Source organism: Phoxinus phoxinus, assembly GCF_949152265.1.
Source record: "Phoxinus phoxinus genome assembly, chromosome: 5".
Lineage (NCBI taxonomy): Eukaryota > Metazoa > Chordata > Actinopteri > Cypriniformes > Leuciscidae > Phoxinus > Phoxinus phoxinus.
This window is the reverse complement of record NC_136880.1, coordinates 17,261,144-17,279,658: the sequence shown is the minus strand read 5'-3', so window position 1 is coordinate 17,279,658 and position 18,515 is coordinate 17,261,144. Positions and strand designations below refer to the sequence as shown.

General features: G+C 38.3%; 2 protein-coding genes across 5 annotated transcripts in view; both read right to left on the bottom strand.

Moving 5' to 3' along the window:
• The window catches only part of LOC306998380 (phospholipid scramblase 1-like), a 50,788-nt gene extending 47,409 nt beyond the window's left edge, over positions 1–3,379 (bottom strand). For both annotated transcript variants that reach the window (XM_079612407.1, XM_079612406.1), the window contains exon 1: positions 2,956–3,379. The gene's annotated coding sequence lies outside the window, so the exon portion shown is untranslated. The remainder of the gene's footprint in view (positions 1–2,955) is intronic.
• Positions 3,380–9,149: 5,770 nt separating this feature from the next.
• Positions 9,150–18,515, bottom strand: part of LOC306998379 (phospholipid scramblase 1) — a 21,229-nt gene continuing 11,863 nt past the window's right edge. Inside the window, exons 2-8 of one of the 3 annotated variants that reach the window (XM_079612404.1) lie at positions 16,108–16,262; positions 15,955–16,040; positions 11,261–11,303; positions 10,958–11,178; positions 10,633–10,794; positions 9,699–9,860; positions 9,150–9,415 (exon numbers count right to left, since the gene is read on the bottom strand). In XM_079612404.1, coding sequence (XP_079468530.1) covers positions 9,377–9,415; positions 9,699–9,860; positions 10,633–10,794; positions 10,958–11,178; positions 11,261–11,303; positions 15,955–16,040; positions 16,108–16,189 — 795 coding nt within the window. In that variant the 5' untranslated portion in view covers positions 16,190–16,262 and the 3' untranslated portion in view covers positions 9,150–9,376. Of the gene's footprint in view, positions 9,416–9,451; positions 9,861–10,632; positions 10,795–10,957; positions 11,179–11,260; positions 11,304–15,954; positions 16,041–16,107; positions 16,263–18,500; positions 18,510–18,515 lie in introns of those variants that run through there. The other 2 variants (XM_079612405.1, XM_079612403.1) reach the window with 2 other exon arrangements.

Here is an 18,515-nt window from a genome sequence, read left to right as displayed (position 1 = left end):
TTTATCAATAATCGTCCTAATCAATTTCATCATCTAAGCATCCCAGATAGCTTAGAAGAACTTGATATTGCAACAGAAACTTTTAACTCTCTCTTTTCCAGCACTTTAGACACAGTTGGAGTGCATTGTAGTCTCCCTGAGGAAACATTTGATTCATTTGTCAGGAGAGGAAGAATTTTGCAAACTCGTTAAATCATCTAAATCATCAACGTGTATGTTAGACCCTATACCGACTAAGCTGCTGAAAGAGATGCTTCCAGATGTCATAGATCCTCTTCTTAATATCATTAATTCGTCTTTGTCTCTAGGATACATACCAAAAACCTTTAAGCTAGCTATGATTAAACCGCTTGTTAAAAAAACGCAACTTGATCCTACAAAACTAGTCAATTACAGGCCGATCTCGAATCTGCCTTTTCTGTCAAAGATACTAGAAAAAGCAGTATTCTCACAACTATGTTCCTTTCTAGAAAGAAATGATATCTGCAAGGATTTTCAGTCTGGATTTAGACCGTACCATAGTACCGAGACAGCTCTTGTTAGAGTCACAAATGATTTGCTCTTATCATCCGATCGTGGTTGTATCTCTCATTAGTGTTACTTTATCTTAGTGCTGCATTTGACACCATTGACCACAACATCCTTTTATATAGACTAGAAAACTATGTTGGCATTAGTGGAATTGCTCTAGCATGGTTTAAATCATACTTATCTGACCATTATCAGTTTGTAGCAGTAAATGACGAGATGTCTTATCGATCACAAGTTCAGTATGGCCGCCACTATGGCGTACCACAAGGCTCAGTCAGTACTAGGACCGCTGTTCACTCTGTACATGTTACCATTAGGAGATATCATTAGGAAACATGGAATTAGTTTTCACTGTTATGCCGACGATACTCCGCTGTATATTTCTTCAAAACCTAACGAAACTTACCAATTCACAAAATTAACGGAATGTATAGCTGATATAAAAAAATTGGATGACTAGTAATTTCCTACTACTAAATTCTGAAAAAAAAACAGAGATTCGAATTATTGGACAAAAAACTTCCACACGTAATAACCTAGAATACGGTCTAACACTTGATGGCTGCTCTGTTAAGTCTTCGTTGTCGGTTAGGAACCTGGGTGTGCTCTTTGATACCAATCTTTCATTTGAAAGTCATGTTTCTAGTAAAACCGCATTTTTTCATCTTAAAAATATATCTAAATTACGCCATATGCTCTCATGGACAAATGTGGAACAATTAGTTAATGCGTTCATGACCTCAAGGCTAGATTATTGTAATGCTCTACTGGGTGGTTGCCCTGCACGCTTAATAAACAAACTACAGCTAGTTCAAAAACCCAGCAGCTCGAGTTCTTACCAGAACCAGGAAGTATGACCATATTAGCCCCGTTCTGTCAACACTGCATTGGCTCCCTATTAAACATCCGATGACAACGCAGTGCTGAAGTGCCAACTAGTCTCTCCCTATGGAGGATCCATTTACCACTCTACAGATAAAGCGTTGTGGGGAAATGCGGCTCGCGTACCTACCCCGAAGTGATACAATAAAATTCTGTATCAAAATTTAAGACAAGTAGTTTGTTAAGGCTTGTTTTGCAGGGAATTACAAACCTGCGCATATATATTCAAACGCATATAACTATAGAATTAATTCTTGATGCGCACATGAGCGCCATCAGCGTTTATCACAGGTCCGCGTTTAAAGTCTGTTTAGAGAAAAACGGTGTCGTCTTAGCGGCCCCTAATTTAATAACAAAGGATCACTTCGACGGAAGTGAATCAATCAAAACTAACTTTAGCTGGAAAATATATTTATTCAAGAACCGCTATGAAGCCAAAACAATCTGTTACCTTAATTTATGCGTGTATCTCTAAAGCTGCTTTGAATAACAATCTACATTGTTAAAAGCGCTATATAAATGAAGATGACTTGACTTGACTTAATGTGCGCCTCATCGCCATAATGTCTCTCACGAAGGAGCCACAGAGGAATTAAAGGATGAATGACGACAGTGAAGGACGAGAGAGGACCAGGCCTGGACTTTATGTTGTGTTTTATGTTTGTGCAGCAGTTATCTGTGAAGGCTGCCACTTTAATTTAATTTTGTGTTTGTTTATTTTGATATGAAAAGTATGTTGATCGTTTGCCGGTCAAACGATCTTTTCTCTTTTCCTTATCAACAAACAGTTAACAATAAAGGACACAAAATATTATAAAATATTATACCAAATAATCAATCAGTTATTTGCATAATTAATATGCCTAACTAGATTGCTAAATGAACCACATCATCTACAATCCTTTTGGATACCTTAATTCATATATATTTTTAGCAGTCTCATTATGTGATTAATAGAAACGAATTGATCGTTTATGCAATAACACTTTACAATAAGTTTTAAATTGTTGACATTATAATACATGAAGAATGAACAATAATAGGCTTCATCTTCGGCATTTAATAACCTTAGTTAATGTTAATCTCAATATTAACTACATTTTAACATGAACATTGTAACATTAACAAAGGTTAATAAATGTTGTAAAAAAAATATATTGCTCATTTTTAATTGTTACTTAATGAATTACCTAATGTTAAAATGAGACCTTGTTGTAAAGTGTTCCCATTTCTGCTATCAAATACCACTAGGCCTTCAGTATGTAGACCTATGTTGGCTGAGTTGAAGCGAAGAAAAGGCATAATTAGCGTACATAACAATAATTCCAGAGGGATGGAAACGATATGCCTCTGACTGTAACAGATGTAGACGCGCACTTGTTACTTTAACTAAGGATCTATTTCTGCCCGATTTAACCGTTAACTATGCTACATTTGTTAGTGTGTAACCTTGATTCGAATTTAATTGGATTAAACAGGTTAGCATACCTGACATTACGTTTATTATAGCCAATGCATCATGGATTTCATATTCCAACTCACCTGTTTATCAAATTGAAGTAGCCTACTTTTGATGATGATGCCGTGGATTTGATTTATTCCAAGTGTGTTCGTGTCTCGAATGGGGATGGTAATATAAAAACGAAATAATTCCCGAAAACCCACTCTAAGAGAGGTAGGATATTTAAATTAATAATAATGTTTTAATGAGAGACAATCGCACTGTTTTCTCTTCGCTCTTTATCTTCTCGCACACTCCTCATTCAGTTTCCTCATTTCCAGGAAACAGTTGTGGTCGCGAACACACCCCTTACAAAAAAAAAATCTCTTCATGACCATTTTACTGTGACAAATCTTGGCATTTCTCAGATCCTCTTAGGTTTTCTTCAACGTTTAATTTCCTTCGAAAATAGTCTTGCAATCTCAGTCCATCCATAGTTAACAGGAAACCCCTTATCAAAACAGTGCACAGTGCAAGTTAAAGGAAACGTTTTATTTTGTAAAAAGATATAACTACATGTTGTTGTTTTTTGCCATGTATTGTATTGTATTCACATTAATGCTTCATATATATATATATATATATATATATATATATATATATATAGGGAGAGAGAGAGAGAGAGAGAGAGAGAGTATATTAATTATATAATATATTAATTATATTAATATATATATATATAAAATCAAAAATTGAGGCTATATTTACACTCCATCATAACTTCCTCTAGCAGAATAGCAGTATGTATCACTTTACAATCAGTTCTTATTACCATATTTTATAGAAACCATTGTTCCATATCATAAAACAGTATTAAAAAATATAAGTGATCTTAAAGACTTTGTGACTAAAGTGACCCTCAAAACAAATGTTGGTCAATGAAGTTAAGGCAAAAGGCTATCACAGAAATACAATGACAGACACAAACTAGCAATGTTACATCATATTTACTATTTGCACTCTAATTCAGTTTCGAAGTACAACCATCAGCACTAATTTCACATCTTTAAACATGTTCTGTGCATCATATTTTGGGATGAATCTGTTGCAAAGCTAACTTCCCTTTGCAAGTCCAGAAGTGAATGTGTGACTAAAAATAGCACACTGATAAAGTGAGACCTTAAGAAATGTACAGGATACACACAACGACCGTAACCGAGTCGAATCCAGAATACTTCTGATCAGGAATTCCAGATTTCTGAGTGTGCATTTTAATGTGATTTCAAACCATTTTCAATCACAAGACGCGAAAGAGGACTCGTTTCGGCACTCACGCTGTGCGCGGTTCCCTTTGTGCACACAACCAAAGCGTGAATTAAGTTCTCATATGCATCTTCTTGCAGTTGAACACACAAATACTCACAAATGATGTCAAAATATCCCTTAAACCTAGTCAGTAAACAGTTGATAAAGAAATCACATGTGATTTTTGGCCACCGAAACATTTCTGAGGCCGAAATGGTTTTAATTTGTAATGACATGTTTTTTTAAATCTAAAATCTTTTAGTCTGTGCTGTTTTCTGTCGATTTTATTATGAAATTCAGACAATGTGGTTTCAGCGCTCATCTTTAATCATTGTAATCGCTCAATCATAGTCGCGGGAACATATTTTATCAGGGGTGTGCTTGGGGCGGGGCCCTCGAGATTTTCCTATAGGGTTTTTAAATTTGAGTAAAATAAAGCCTGTGGTATAACTTGACGATACTTTGAGGTAGGGCTGTAAACGATTAATTACGATTAATCGAATCCAAAATAAAAGCTTGTGTTTACATAATATACGTATGTGTATTGTGTATAATTATTTTGTATATATATATAAATACACACACATGCATACGTATATTGAGAAATATTTGCTTTTATATACTGCATATATATTTTTATATGATTTATATTATATATACATATAACTATTTTATATATAAATAACACATTTTTCTTAAATATACATGCATGTGTGTGTATTTATATATACAAAATAATTATACACAATACACACACATATATTATGTAAACACAAACTTTTATTTTGGATTCGATTAATCGCGATTAATCGTTTACAGCCCTACTTTGAGGTTACTTTCAGTTTGGAAAACGTACGTTTTAGTAACTAGATAATGCAGTTTGGGGGGTGATAGTGTGTGCTGTTAATGTTAGCAGAGGCTTTGTTTTACTCGTACGTTGAAAAACCCCATTATAAAAGGCCATCAAAAATCTTGAAGGAACCAGCGGCGAATTAGTCTTTCGGGTTCTGACGTCATCACTTCGCCCCCAAAAAACACTTATAAGGCTGTTTCTCAATTCCAAGAACGGACGTGCGTACTTCTGGAGACTGGTCTTGCCAGGTTACCTTGAAAGAATGAACTTGGAAGGACGCAAAGACACTGAATGCATCGTTGTGAGAATTAGGAATGTGCGGCGACCTTGTTGCTCAACTGACCGTTCCAGCATATTTAGGCCAATACACAATAAATACAACATAACATCAAAAACAAATGTTTTTGATTACCCATTAAACCCATTAAAACATTTCTTTCATATTATTATAGACATTGTTTTCATAGTATTTTATATTGTTTTTCCTCGTGTATTTATGAAAATTAGGTTTAATGATATGTAAGCCCGTCTAGATCGCTCCAAAGGCGGCATCTGATATAATTTAGGTTAGATTGCCAATTGGTTATAGGTCAATTATATAACAGTTTAGCAATACATTTGATTGTTCTATGTAACTCTTTCCTTAAATTTTACCCATTCATATTAGGAAGCTCGCTCAGAGGTCCTCACGCCTTGTTTAACGTGGGTCTCACGATAACCAGCTTCGGTCACCAAACAGAGGTAATTGATATATACCCGAGATGGCCGCATTCACGCTTACACGATCAAAGATACTTTGCTATAGCCCCCGTGATTACTGAAGTAAACGTTACTTTACTTTAAACGTTTACTTTATACTTTACTTTAAACGTTACTTTAATTTCAAGTTTATGCAGAGGGCCACTACTACAGATATAAGTCAACTAACTTTACTTCTCTTAGAATAGCTTTGGATTGGCCGTGGTTTGCATGTAACACTTATCTAAAGTAACATTACATTAAAACAGAGGTAAGACACACCCAGATTTAGGTCAAGCACTTTTGCTGCCCTAAACAAAAATTCACTTCTTCTCTTTGCAAAACACGTACACTTGAATTAGTGCCAAATATTAGTCGTCACTCACTAATCTGTTGCCTTTGGCTTGCTCAGTTGGGGATATTCAATTTAATTAATCAATCAATAATACTATTGATCAGCATTACCAAACATGGACGTTTTATTATTATTTTAATTAATACTGTGAAGCTGCTTTGATACAATCTGTATTGTGAAAAGCGCTATACAAATATTCTTGACTTGACTTGACTTGACTTGACTAATCTGACGCAAAACTTGCGGTACCATGAATCCGTTTAATCTATTTAGGAAAACAATTTCAGAGTCAGTCGGGATAAAATCAAATGTAACCATTTATTATGTCAGGTAAATGTATCATGCCAATTTCATAATCAGTTCAAAGATAATAAATACAAAACATAAAATACTCTGGAATAAAGAGGGAATATGCGAACCTGGCATTATAAAATACATGATGCGGAGTGCCTGCATACACTCACAGGCTAATTTGAGTTACAAATCGCCACAAGCCTTCTTCAGCATCTCACTAAATACTCAGACCAAGGCAGAAACCTCTTTTCAAATGTAAACATGAGTTCACACAGTGGGAATAAATTTGCATTAATCACGGTCCCAGACTTACTGGGGACAGAAGTTGATTTTTTTCGGGGTACACCCAGAGCCGTTAACAAGATATCACTAAACTCTTCACACCTTATTACCTTTTTGGTTTACTTCTGTGGGAATGAGACCTTCGTACCAGTCGCACTGAGACGTTTCAAATGATACCAAACATGGATAATACTGTAGGATAATTGTTCATATTAAACCATAGCCTATAGATTTTTGGGTGAATTCAGGTATGGGTGAAGGGCATGATGTGTAAATTGGGAGGTGATCAACTCAAGTGTGCTCGTGTCTTGAATGGGGATGGTAATTTAGCAAGAGAGTTCAAATGTTAATTTCCTTTGTTTTCTCAGAGAGTAGCCCTCTCTTCCAGTTTCTCCAGTCTTACAGTTACTTATGCTTTGTCGATGTTAAGATTATTTTTTATACCAATTTAAATATTTCTGGCTTTCCCCAGGTCTTTATTAAAATTAGGCAAAACAAAATGACAAATGTTTACTTTCATGTACGCAACTGTCAGACTGAACGCAACTGTCTCTGACTCGGCGCGTTTGGGCATGATCACTCAGTCAAGTATCAAATTACATTAGTAATCAGCCTTACAGTCGTTAAGTGTATCCCCGGCTTTAAGTGAGAACGAGAAGTTTAAAGCTTGCAGGCTTCTGTACATCGGCCTACCACAGCGTCCTTTGGGATTTCTTATAGTGCGTGTCCACTGGCAGGGAGCGAACGAAGCAGAGCGAGCATGTTCAGCTCATTCCTATGGAAGTTGAGCTTCACACTCGCGTGGTGCATTGTGGGACTGACAGCAGACTGGAGAAAAGCACCGATATGTTTAATTTATATATGCCAAACTATTTACTATTTAACTATTTATTTTTAAAGTCTACAGATCAAGTCTACATATCCACATTTCATTTCAATTTATATCTCATTATCCACATTTCATTTCAATTTATATCTAATTTTCGAATCTTTTATAAATAAAATGTATTATTTATTATTATTTACCTCTTCTTGACCAGCTCATAAAAACAAAACAAATACTACACAAATTCTATTTGAAAACTGATGATTGTATATGTGACATGTATATAAAAAAACACTATTGTACATACATAAAATATATGGGCTGGTTTTATGTCAATTGTTCCATTTTCTAATAGGTTTTATATATGGGCATATATTTTATATATGTGGATATATTTAATATATGTATATTTCATATGTGTACATATATTACATTTCCGTATGGGCGTATAGCGGCCCTTATAAACAACAGCTGGTAATGAGGCATCTATCTATCTATCAAAATCTCTCTCTATATATATATATATATATATATATGTATATGTATAGGCTTATGACATAAACATCTTTGACAAGTGGGATAACATTCATATAATCAGCTCTGATAAGCGGATTATTATGTACCATCATGAGTGTTAAATGCAATAGAATGCCTAACAGAGGGGCAGGCAGCTTTCCTCTAGAGCTCTGTCAACACCAAGCGAACCGTGAAGTGAATGTTGTTTACTTAAGCACATAAGAGACAGGCAGCAAAAAGAGCCCACTCAAGTCTTGCATGAAACTCCTGTGTAGGCGACTAGGCGTTAACAAACACTCTCTCGGCTATACGACCTAGTCTTAACATCTCGCCGAGGAGGGGCGTAGTGACTCAGCCATCCAATGGCATCTCATTGAACTCCTGTTGCAAACATGCAGCACAAAAGAAGGGATTTCAAGGTTATAGAATCTAGCAAAAGTGTTCTGCGAAGACCAACCCTGCTGCTAAGCAAATATTCTGAATAGACATACCCTTTACACAAGCCCAAGACGAAGCCAAACTAGTGGATTGGGCGTGAACAACTATAGGACAGTCTGCCTCTTATAAAATCATAAGCCAAGTGGATGGCTTCCACTATCTTTTTCGCTACACTTTCTTAGCACCCGCATAGCAGATGAATAGCAGCTCAGACAAGCCATAGGAGCTAGTTCTGTCCACATAAGCACTACGCACAAACGGGGTACAGTGGGCGTTTCGCGACCCTGGGTCAGGAGAGTCAAATGCTTGAAGTGTTATAACCTGTGCTCTAGAGCGCTTTGGGTGTATACCCTCGCCTAGGGGTAAGCCTCACCATACAGCCGTCCATCCCAAACTCCATATTAGCACTGTTAACCAAGAGAGCTTGACTAAATGTTTTTACCTGAATGGAAAAATCAAAATGATACCCAACCCAATGAGCTAGTCAGTTTAAATAGCAAAAAAGGGCCAGTTGATTACCTAAATGAGAATGCAAGGTTTAAATCAACATTTATATTAGTTAAACATTGACATGTTCTAGAGAACTGGCATATTATATTTACAGCCGTTTTATGGTGGCACACCTTTCTTAATTCGACAAAATAAAGAAAGGTGGTGTGACAACAAGAAAAGTGTCTGAAAAGGATGTAAAAGTTCATACTTTACTGTTAATATATAAATAACTATGAAAAAGGGGTGAGGGTGGAAGAGGAAAACTGGAAGAATTGTTAGATAAATGGATGTTTTTACACTTTGATGTTGTAATCTGGGAAAATTATGACTATGATCCACATAATCTTTAGTTAAAAATTCAAAGAGTAAACAGCACTATCACTTCAAAATACACAATCAAATGGGGAAAGCTCCAGGATGGTTTCACTCTTGGTTTTGAGAGTGCTCAAAATACATGAAATCCTGTATATTAAAAATGAGAAAAAGACAAATTAAATTACTGTGATTTATGCCTTTATGTGAATATATATATACTATCCAATTACAGCCTACTGTTTTATGCAGAAGAATGTTTGATTGCACCGTGATTAAATGCCCATTATAACCAAATACAAAATAATATTCATAAAATTTGATGAGAAAGTTAATAAAGTTTAAAAATCTGAAGAAGAAGAAAAGGCCTGTTATGGCTCTCAGATTTAAAAAGTGTTATGGTTTGTATTAATGCAGTGTACATATTACTTACAATAAGAAAGCAGGCTCCTAATAGAACTGCTTTTATTTTCACATCCAAATCCATTGGAAATTGTAGGCCAAAGTTGTCTGCATCAGTAAACGCTTCTGCCTCAAATCCCGTCCACTGTTTGCTAATTCGACCAATCGCTGAGGACTCATCCAGTGACATCACCTGGCATCACATAAGCATGTGATTGTTAGTTTGATGAGCAACATAAACACTCACAAAACATGTCATATTATTGTATACAATATACTGTACACTGCCCTAAGTTTGGGGTCTCTTATACTCATCAAGACTGGATTTGTTTCATCAAAAATACAGTAGAAAAAAAGTTGTGGAAAAATTATTACAATTATAACTGTATTAAAATGAATGTTTTCTATTTTAATTAATACAAATTTGTTTTTTTTTTTCATACTGCTTACTCCAGTCACTTCAGAAATCATTATAGTATGCTGATTTGTCAAGAAACATTTATTATTATTATTATTATTATCAAAATTAATGAAAACCGTTGTGCTGCTAATATTTTTGTTGAAACCATGACAACATTTTTTCAGGATTGTTCAATGAATGAAAAAAGAACATCATTTGAAATTCCTTTTGTAATTTGCATTTTTGTGGAAACTGCAATGCTTTTTTTCCAGGAATTTTTGGATGGCTTAAAAGTTTAAAGGAACAGAATTTATTTAAACTAAATATTTCTACTGTTATTTGAAATTAAATAAAGAGTCCTTGCTGATGAAGAGTATTATTTTCTTTAAAATCTTACTAACCCCAAACTGTTTTATATTATATTATATTATATTATATATATTATATTTTATTATATATTTAGTGCTAGGCAACGACTAATGATAAATAAACTAAAATTAATAAATCACATCCAGCACTAATTATATTTTATGACATGACATGTGCTGTAATTTACACACCATACCTCAAAAATAACATCAGAACAACATTTGCAGTCACAGAACGGCCCCACAATCTTCAGAACGGGTTCTTTTCTCTCATTCTGAATAGTGAACTTTGGCACGAAAGGATGCCAGCTTTGCATAACATAACCAATAGGGTTGCCCGGAGGGCTTTGAACCTCCAGCTGAAATATATAGCAGTACTGACATTAAGATAGCAACTAGGTATTTTTCAATATTAAAAAAAAATTGTCCAGAATGCAAAGCACGATGCAAAACAGTGTGATAAAATGTATGAAACAGTAGGCTACACATTGTGAAGTGGTCATGTTGTGTGGTATACTATACCTCTTGCAGACAGCAAGGGAAGCAACAACTACTGCAATTAAGGGGACGGGATAAAGTCATCACTTCTTGTCCCGTGTTATTCTGGATATGGAGCAGGAAGGAGCGCACCGATCCACACAACATACGAGTACAGAAATCACTCTCCTCAGCAGCAAATAACACCTGCTGCCCTAAGCTATTTTTCACCACATATTGATTTTTGGTCTCCCATCCCATGAGAACTGTGAGAGAAAGAGAGTATTTATGTTCATGTGACAAGGGTTTAGAAAAGTGTTTTTAGTGCAATCGATGGCTAAACATTACCTTCCATTAGTTCCACTTTCTGATGAACTAGAAGCTGGTCAACCTGTGATAAGAAGCATTGTAGAACTGACATGAAAATAGGCATTGAATGTATTTTCACATAGTATATTTGTAAAAAGATACAAGATACAAAACAGTTTGTATTCAGAATTGCTACTGCTTTCATTTAAAAAAAGAAAAAAAGAAAAGACTGATTTATCCACCAGGGTCGTAAGGATTACTGTCACGATGGCTGTATGTGCTTTTTTGGAGCTTCAACATTTGGGCACCCAATCACTTGCATTATATGGACTCACAGAGGCTGTTTTTCAAAAAAAAAAGTTAATATTCAGTTCATGTTTTGCTTAATTTGTGATAATCTGAAAAAAGAAAGTCATATACATCTGGGGTGTTGTTTTTTGAGTAAACTATCCCTTACTGTATGACACCATACTATGGAAGCATATGGGTAGCAATATTCCATTTGAAATGTATATCCAAAATGGCAATGCATTTCTGTATTTACATTTACATTTTCCATTAGCCTACATTTGTGCAACATTTGGTGTGAAATTAAAATTCAATTATATAATGTACATTTGCCATTTCACACATTAATTATAATATGTAAATTGAATACATATTTTAACTCTATATAAGTTTCAAAATGAAAATGTATTACAGAAATTAGATATGTTGAACATGTTCAAGCAACAACTGTAGCAAAATTAGCATTTAAACTGTCACGTAATGCGGTAGCAAGCACACAAAGACGAGGAGGAACAGGAAACAGGATCTTTTAATAACAAAAACTCAGGAAACACACACGCTATAACATAGACGAGCCCAGACCCGGGCGAAGAATGAGGGAGAACATATGGTATAAATGCAAGGGTAAACAAGGAACTTAATCAGGTAATTAACTGGACACAGGTGAATGAAATGACTAATTACAGTGACTGAACCAAAAACACAATAAAGGGGGAAACACAGAACATACATGTTATATAAATGTTGTTTTTCTTATTTGCATTTACACTCACAGTTAAGACACTCATTGTGGGACATTTAATGAAAATGCAATCGCAAATGTAGCAAAATTCAATGTGCAAATTGAAAATGCATTCCGAGCCAAACACGTCCCCGCCCAACCTCCACGCTGTCAATCACAGCATGAAGTTGCCCCCACCCAATGCAAAACGTCGCCAAAATAGGCTCAATCGTTTTGACTTCATTTGTGCTGTACGTGTTTTTTGTTTGTGCTGCTTCGTTTTTTTAGATAGCCTATTAAAAGAATATTTATAGATCATTCTGAGGTCACCCAGCCCCCCCCACATCCTCCAAATAAAATAGTCTCGTTCGTTTGTGCTGGTTAAAGTTTTGTTTGTGCTGCTTCGGTTTTTAAGATATTATACTCTTAATTACAGGTGATGACGTCACCACCCCCCGATCTGCTCCACATTCAACGGGCAACGGGCGCATTGACTACAATATGAAGGTCTCCAGCCGCCTGAGCTGAACAGGGAGCTGTGAGATCTGGATGCGCTCATTTCAAGGGGGGTCCGGCTAGAGCGAGACTCTGCCCCTCTCTTTTCCCTCCCTTGGCTAGGAGGCCTTCGGAGGCTCGGAGTCCAGCGTGATGCGGGTTCGGGGAGCCTGGCGCCGAGGCAGTGGGTAGCGCTTAACCAACCAAATTTGGCCTGAAACACTTGTAACACCGCCATGGTGTGTAGAGCCGATGCAGCCTGACCGGAAGCAGAAAACGTGTGTCCAGCGAGGGCTGAAGTGTTTCGGCAAGGCTTCGAGGGGTGTACCGCTCTATATCTCCAGCCAGCAGCAGTGGGCGAGCATAGATGTGCGGCGACTGCTTCCTCGAGCGGTGGTAGCTTCTCATAACCTTTTTCTGCTGCGCCGTCAACAGAGGAGAGCGTAGCGGAAGTGGAAGCGGAAGCGGTTGTATGGCGAGTATGGTGCGTGCCAAGACTTAGTGAGTTCCTCATGGACCTCGGGAAAGAAGGGAGTGGGCTTGTGACGGGGGGCCTGCTGGCGCCCTGGCAAAAACCATCCATCTAGTCGGCTCCTAGGTGGATCCTCAGACGAGGCCCATTCGAGGCGTCCGAGTTGGTTCTGGTAGCCGCAGCGCTAGCACTAGATTGTGAGATGGCGGGGTCGACCGAGCACGACCACTCTTTCTTAGACGCGGCGATGGAGAGGCTGTCGTCGGGTTCTTCATCCGATCCGCCAAAGGAGACAAGACCCGCCGCTCGAATGGAGGGGCGCTGATCTGCCTGATTGAACAAGACCGGCGAAGGAGACTGGGATGGAGAAAGCAAGGCACGCGGGGACTCGGCCGGCTTACTTCCATCTGTTCGGTCTGCCGTAGGCTGCGGCGCTTCTTCTTCCGCGGCTGAAGTAGTGCCGGGAAGGGAAGAGGAGGTCCAGCGGTGTCGCCGCCTCGAAAGAGAGCTAGCCGCGTCCGCAGCGCTGAGATGGGCATAGTCTCGCAGTGAGAGCAGGCGTCAGCAGAGAGTGCATCCTGAGCATGGGTGGGTCCCAGGCACGTGGCGCACTCTGTGTGCCCGTCTTCCTCGTGTAAGAAAACTCCACACAAGGTCCACGAGAGGCATTTGCAACGCTTGCAATTTGCTTATTTGTGAAGCTGAGTGTTGCAGCGGCGAACACAATAGCAGCAGAAAAGGATATAGTAGCGTTTCTCGCCGGCTGGCCTCACGAGAGCAGTGCCAGAAGAGGAGCGTCTTCAGAGAGTCGAAGGCACTGTCCGCTATAGCAGCTACCTCTAGCTGAACAGACTTGTTTCCATGACGAAAGGCTTCAGAAAATTCAGAGACGTGAAGAGTCGCTGAAGGAGTAAGATCTGATTTTCCTGGCCATATGGGCTCCCTTTATAAGCTTAGGCGCGCTCTGACGTGTTATGGCGCCAAATCTCAGAGGCGCTTGGCCATAGGATGTGCAGTTGCCGCAACACAGCCAATGTGCGAGCTAGACGCTCTGCTGTGTTTGCTATTCAATTATTAACCCTAACCCTAACCCTCAGCGCTATAAGTCAGGCCCACGTTTAATATTCCATTTAATTATTGACTTTGTATCTCTATTTTGTTTTGAGATATATCATCATACATTCAAAATGGCAAAGGGAAGAGGAGATGCACCAAGTACCTCAAGAAGGTGTTACATCCTTTTATTCTCAGAAAACCAGACAGGCACAAAAAATATTTTTCAGTTAAATAAGATGTTAGAAATACGTTTATTCAGATTTTAATCATCTGTCCACTCCAGTGGACGTCATGCGCCAAGGGGTATATTGTGCCTATTGGACCTATATTTTAGATTCCGCCTATATTTTGTAAGTTTTAGTTAAAATGATATGATTTACACTTGAATAGTTTTATTAAACAGTGAGTATACATTACATCATATCTCTTAATAGTGGACACAAGAAAGACATTTAAGACTAAAAAGTTATTTTGTAATGTTATTTTCAGTATTATATTATTAATTAGTAGTAGGGTACATATGTCTAACATATAATATAAATAAGAGTCCTCTTGGCAAAATAACTGGGGTGCTTCCGTGATTCGGGGGAAAAAGCTTAATTTCCAAGTCTACAGACATATACGGACATACAACCTGCACAACCATGTATAAGTGTATCATTTTAACTTTTATCTTTTGTCTAGACCAGGGGTGGGGAACGTTGGTCCTAGAGGGCCACTCTCTTGCAGAGTTTAGTTCCAACCCTAATCAAACACACCTGAACAAGCTAATCAATGTCTTCAGGATCACTAAGGCTACAATCAGGTGAGTTTTTTTCAGGGTTGGAGCTAAACTCAGCAGGACAATGGCCCTCCTGGACCAACGTTCCCCACCCCTGGTCTAGACTCTAGAGTTCAAAAGCAAAAATCCCAATACATAGCAATATCGAATCGCAATTCTTACAAATCACATCATACCCAAGTATCGTGATAGTATCGAATCGGGAGATATCGTCGAGATATCGTCCCAGCCCTGATAATTAACCCTCATGTTTCCATTGTATCTTGTCTAGCTTTGGTCTTTGTAAACTGCTGTGGTGAGTTTATTTCATGTTTCAGTTCATGCATGAGAGAGTGCAAAAAAAAAGTCCATGGCCCAGTTTCACAGACAGTGCTTAGAATAAGCCAGGATTAGGCCTCAGTTTAATTAGGGCATAGCTTTAATAAACATGTATTAGACAAAAACATTACAGATGTGCATCTTGAGACAAAACAATGGCACTGAGATATTTTAAGATACGTCACTGCAAGTTGCAGTTAAAACAGCTCAAACATGCATATTAGTCTGGGACTAGTTTATGCCTGGTCTATGAACCGGGGGCATGTCTTTTTTTAGTCCAACCCAGAAGTACCATCAACGTGGTTCCCACAACAAAAACACAATAGGATTTTTCCATCGCCTTCAGCATTACTGCAGAGAGTGTATGATTCTTATACATTGCATTCATCATAATAATCTTCACAAACTAACAAAGCTAAATGTAGACTATAAACCAACTAAACCACAGTCGCATGACTTCAACGTCTCACCAATAAGCTTGCGACCCTTTCAGTTTTTATTTTGCCTGAACGTCTGGGTTAGAATAGTTTGCAAGAGCATGATTATTGTGAGAATTGAAATGCTCACTTCACTGAAATCATGAGTTATGCAGTGTTATTCACCTGGGTCAGGTACTCCAGACCCGGAGGACAGCCCAGGGGTCTGTCTGGGACTGGCATGACCATCGGGACTTGAGGTGGTACATAACCTGCAGCAGAAAAGAAAATGCTTACAGTTTGTGAGCTCTATAAACAAATTATTCATATTCATTTTACCTGCTTGTGGTGTAGGATAAACTTCATTTGTTCCTGGATGAGGGCCAATGGTATATACTATGGTAGAAAGAGAAAATCTCATTAACTATCAGATGTACATGTTAACACATGAAGGGAAAGAGACTGAAAACATTTCCCTAGAGATAGACATTTGCCTGCCATGTTGATATAAGAAAATGTACCCCCTACTGTATGGGTATGTACTTTGTAACAAAAAAATTGCATAATTGTATTGAATGGGCACTTGCAGCATACTTCAAATCTTTAAAAGTATATTTTAAAAATGCAGGTAAATAATAGCGCAGTCAGACAGTTCAATGATAGTGATGATTATAGTTTTGTGCAACCAGGTAGTTGCGGAGTCCAGTTGCAAATGGGAATAGTGTTTACGGAAGAGCACATACCACAGGATGGTAAGTATCAGGTGAGTATATCCACCCAGGTGTCGCTGAAGACTTACAGGGAATATTACCTAAGGAATCTTGGAGATTGCTGGAGACTTGCAAGCTGAACTACATGGTAGAGCATGCAAGGAGTCTGTATCCCTTTGCGAAGCCAGACAAGGAATGACCGAATGTGTGTCTTTATACTGGTCTAGGGTTCTCCAGACATTGGGATGAGTGGGGGCTGGAAGGAAATACGCACCGGAGAGGAGTTAATCCAGTGGCTGGCTGATGGAGGGAGTCTTGGGCGTACTTGGCCCGGGCGAGGAAACAGTTCCAGGAGTTCTAATGGTCATGGCAAATGGTCCTCAGGAAGACTCCAATTTCCTGGATCTTTCTTTCCGTCTGCCGGTTTGTCAGAGGGTGGTATAGCCTGGTGAAAGGCTTACAGTCACACCCAGGAGGGTGAAAAAAAGCCTTCCAAACAAGAGAGCTGAATTGTGGGCCTCACAACCTTTGTCATTTTTGTTCAGATGAAAATTGGTGTGGCTGCATCTCTGTGTCGGGTTGACCATGGGACTAGCAAAAATCGGGGGAGAAGAAGTGCTCTCAGAAGTGACTCTGTTGTCCAATGATTGATTGTGTCCTGGAGTGGAGAACACTGCGAACTGAGTCAACTTAAGTCTTGAAATTGTTCTGGGCCTGTTAGATTCATGTTTGTTGGTGGTCTGGCTTTCTGTCACAATAGAACCAGACTGAGAGGCAGAGGTGAGCGAATCCAAAACAAGTATTTATTGAACATTCATTGTAGAAATAATGCAGTAAGTATTGTAATAGCACAGTCAGACATTTCATTGATAGCGATGATGATAGTAGCTGAGAATTTCGTGTTAAGAGGTAGTTGCTGAGTTTGGGTGGAGATAGTGAATAGTGTTTAAGAGAAGACACCACAGGATGAGCACGGTAAGTATTAGGTGAGTATATATCCGCACAGGTATAGCTATAGAGTTTTACAGGACATATTGCTGAAGGAAAAACTGAGATCACTGGAGTTCAATAAGGGGGATTGCTGGAAACGTACGAGCCAAACTACCTTGGTAACTAAAGCAGGTAAGGTGTCTGTATCTATTTGCAAAGACAGACAAGGAGTGACTGGTTGAAATCATCCCCTATACCCTCATTCACTATTCCCTACTCCACTAATAGAGTTCACTTGAAGGAGTGGCTGAGTGAATTCTAACACTGAGTGCTTTGGTATAGTTTGTGATTGCTGTTTAATAATCATTTGAAACGTAGCATACTGGCAGCTCCAGTATTAAGATGAAAAGATTTATCTTGAACTCATATAAACTAGCATATATAAACCTTCATTAAACTATTTAATAATGCAGCAAAAGGGAATTTATACCTGTATGATATTACACTAGCCTTATTGGACCAGCGGTTTGGAAAACGAATGGATGGATGATTCAGCTGCGGGCGCTATCTTCTGGTCAGACGTGGGAATAGATTTGGCACGTGACTCTCACAGTGCATTATGGGTATTCTCTAGCCGTTGAGCGTGCGTCGGTTGTACACTGTGGTGCATTGTGGGAATGAATGAGTGCACTCGGTAACGTCGGTTCGCACACTACTTCAAATGGCTGTCCACTCAAATAGCCTACCCTATTAAGGGTAACGGGGGTGATTTCAGACACAGCCACAGGGTGTGCATTGAGTCCGGTGCTGATTAGGAACACGTGCAGGTGATTAGTGATCGGATGTGTGACTGAAGAGACTCGCATCTCCGTGGCTCCATTTAATATATAATATATAATTCAGTAATAAGAACTATTTTTAAAAGTGTGCTTTGTAAAAGTTTACTTTTCCTTCACAAGGGTAACCCCAATGCAATTTACTTTTTGACTATGAAGACTTGTTCATTTTACAAGATTGTCAAACGCAAGTGCAGATTGTTTTGATTTGTATGTGAACATCTTATGGCTACTGTATAGAAAAGGTGCTTCTCACCAGGTGCTACAGGCA